This window comes from Etheostoma spectabile, chromosome 2 (assembly GCF_008692095.1).
Source record: "Etheostoma spectabile isolate EspeVRDwgs_2016 chromosome 2, UIUC_Espe_1.0, whole genome shotgun sequence".
NCBI lineage: Eukaryota > Metazoa > Chordata > Actinopteri > Perciformes > Percidae > Etheostoma > Etheostoma spectabile.
Genome location: NC_045734.1, coordinates 14,486,581 through 14,489,879, shown reverse-complemented (window position 1 = coordinate 14,489,879; position 3,299 = coordinate 14,486,581). Strand labels below are relative to the sequence as shown.

The 3,299-nt window shown below is 39.4% G+C and overlaps 1 protein-coding gene across 6 annotated transcripts in view; it reads left to right on the top strand.

Annotated features, from left to right (window-relative positions):
- Window positions 1–2,713, top strand: part of tbc1d1 (TBC1 (tre-2/USP6, BUB2, cdc16) domain family, member 1) — a 67,219-nt gene extending 64,506 nt beyond the window's left edge. For all 6 annotated transcript variants that reach the window (XM_032543353.1, XM_032543360.1, XM_032543369.1 and 3 more), the window contains 2 exons: window positions 791–967; window positions 1,103–2,713. In XM_032543353.1, the coding sequence (XP_032399244.1) occupies window positions 791–967; window positions 1,103–1,366 (441 nt within the window). In that variant the 3' untranslated portion in view covers window positions 1,367–2,713. The remainder of the gene's footprint in view (window positions 1–790; window positions 968–1,102) is intronic.
- The last annotated feature ends 586 nt before the right edge of the window (window positions 2,714–3,299 follow it).

Here is a 3,299-nt window from a genome sequence, read left to right as displayed (position 1 = left end):
ATGGCTCCATTCATGCTGCCTTTTTATTGTGGTGCACGCGCGTGAACCTACACTGAGTTGATTGAGAAAAAAAAAAAGCCATTAATATTGCCCAGCTGACACCAACGCTTTTGTCTAAAAACTAAAACCCTGACAAAAACTTTCAGCCAAAACACGTTGTTTTAAATCTCTTTGAATCTACCTGAACAGTTTGCGTGTTACATCCTGAATGTTTCTTGCCCTGACAGACTTCATTGTAGCTTTGTCGCGTTCTTAAAACCAACAATTATTTTGGTGAGGTAAATGTTATTAAAATTAATAGAAATGATGGCCGAACTACAAAGATAAATTATAATACATTATAATAGAGTTTTCCTTTAAACATCAATGTATCACAAGCAAAAAGGTTCTTGTGTTAATGTTTAGAAAACAATGGGTTAGTGTTGCTCAATTTAACAATTATCCAAAGAAGAAATCCAAAGAATGTGTTATACAATCAGTAAGTGAAAAACAGGAAAAGTAAACATGTAAAGTGAGGCAGGGAAAAAAGTAGAAAAAGGCAAGAAAGGATTAGTGACTTAATTTTCTAAAGTACATTATAGTTTGTCTAAATGTAAGGCGTTAATTATGTAATGCAGCCACATTTTAGTGGTAGGAACACTAAGTAAAGTACAGTACATTTCTTTTATGTAAGTATTTATTTTTATTTTATTTTACAGGAAAAATATAGAAGAAAATAGTTTTGTTTTGTAAAAATGTCAAGATTTTTATATTGTTACTGCACATTGTAAACACTTTCTGTGTTCATCAGGTTTGTCAGATGGACATGTCCAAGCAGCTCCAGGCCTATGAGGTGGAATACCATGTCTTGCAGGATGAGTTGCTGGACACGCCCCCAACTCTCAACCAACAACAGCGAGCCGCACAACTGGAGAGGACCAATCAGAGCCTCCGACAGCAAAACCTCGACCTACTTGAGGAGCTACAGGTACACATGCGCTCGCGCACACACACACACACACACACACACACACACACACACACACACACACACACACACACACAAATAAAGCAAAGTTATCTTCTATTTTACTATAATATTTCAACCACCACTCTCCTTCAGGTGTCACATGCTCGGGTCTGCAGCCTGGAGAGCCGAGTGGATGCTTTGGCCCAGTCGGAGGCCCAGCTGAGTGAGCACGTTTCGGCCCTGGAGGAGGAGAAGAAGCAGTTGTTTAGCACCGTCACACGCCTCAAGGACCTCCTCACCAGCCTCGGCATACACACCACCCCTGATGGACACGCACTCCCCCCACCCCCTGAAAGGCACAGTCACAGCGACAGCAAAGATGGGAGACAGAGAGTGGCTGGCAAGCAGGACTGTTGACTCCCTTCCTCAGTCTTTGGTTCTTCCAGAGGGTTCAATAACTGCACATACATTTTTCCAAATGGTAAGGTCGCCTAGACGAGGAATCGTTTGTGGAAGGCCCATAAAGAGCAGGTTGAGTGAGACGTTAAGATGACATCTTTATCCTCTTCCCGGCACCAGAATGTTTTAATAAAAAGAGGAATTACTAAGGTAATTGGACCTAAAACAGAGAGGAGAAGAATGGAAATGTATCAAAATGGGGATAAAAAAGAGAATGAAAAACAAAGGATGGCATCCTTGAGTATTAGCCCAAAAAGCACAACTGCCCACTTCCCGCTCTTTAACAAATGTAAAAAAAAAATGTGTTTTGAACAACAATCCCCAAAGGGTAGCACTGTCCCACTGAGCCCCTAATGTAAAAACAAAAAATTTACATTTGCCCTTGTACTTCTATGTATGTGTGTGTCTTTGAATGTCTGCGAGAGTCTTTCCTCATGTGTTTTATGCTCTTGTGTTTGGATACAACAAGGCTGAAACAGCCAAAGAATGTCATCAATATAAAACAAGCTTGAACAAAGAATCATATCCTGAAACATGTTATGGATCACACTTACACATTACAAGTAAGTAACACAAAGATGAAATGTTTCCAAAGAAAAAATAGAAGTGCAGGAAGAAAGTGAGATGAAAAGGACAGGTGAAGTGTTTTTTGTTTTCTTCTTCTATTATATAAGCTAAATGATGTCAGATAGCTCTTAGATGGTGGTGCTCAAATTCAGAGATCAAAGGGGAACTATTTTTTATATCTCCTCCCTATTTCTAGGCTTCCATGGTTTTGTTTCCTGACCTACACATTTAAAAATTTTGATTTTGTAGCTCGCAGAAAGAGTAACACAATAAATCCAGTCCATTTCACATCCTGGTTTTCCCCCTTTGAATACACGTTGATGCGTCCGTGTAGAAAGGAAAATAGACGCAGTTTAAGCAGAAAACTTTAGCTGTGCTTTTCTAATGAGGGGAAGTACAGAAAGCTACAGATCAATGGATTTAAAGTACTTTAAAACACTTCTCTCTGAAACTTCAAACAGGAAACCTCTGCTGTTGAGACAATCTGTCAGCTATGAGTCATTTACTGTATTCAACACTGAATTCCTTCAACCTGAAATGCATCTTGGTGTGTTTGGATGTGAGTCTCTAAATGTGTGTCTGTGTGCTTGTGCAATTCACTGATGGCAACAAATCTGTTGATTTACACTGTAAAGATATTTTTCTTTTACTCCTGACTCTCCTTGCACATGTGTTTTGTTTTAATTGATGATTGATATTATTGTTATCCTGTAAAATACATTTCATATCCTTTCAGCACTTCTGTGTTCTCTCACACTTTGGTGTGTGTGTGTTTACCCAGCGGTTTACCAGCATACAGTTTGGACCCATGTGTGTCAGGCTGTTACAGACGGTCTAGATTGTGCCACCTCCTGTCTACAACACACCAGTTACTTTGAATGCCACAGGCTTGATTAAAGGTTTTGGGAATATACCATACACAGTATTTAAAACGCACAACATGCATTTGTTTCAAGAACGCCTCCTGAAGTTGAGGAAAAGGCATGTTGGGGCAAGTTGCAGCTCTGTTTGTTTGTATCCATGCATGTGGGTATATACACAACAGAAAAAAGCTACAGCAGCGGAAGCCAAAGAAAATCCCAAAAATTACACAATAAGAATTTGTCAATAAGAGATTTTTTTTATTTCCACTACTAAATGGCCAGGTTTTCCAGGTGATTGTGTCTTTTTGTTTTATTTGAAAGACTGCATGTCCTTGCAGTCCAGCTCAAAGTAACAGGAGTATGTGATTACACACAAGATTTTTTTCTCCTCACATCCCTAAACCTGTTTGAGGACCTGCTGATCAGGGTGGAGCCGCCTATAAATCAGGATGTTTCTGTGT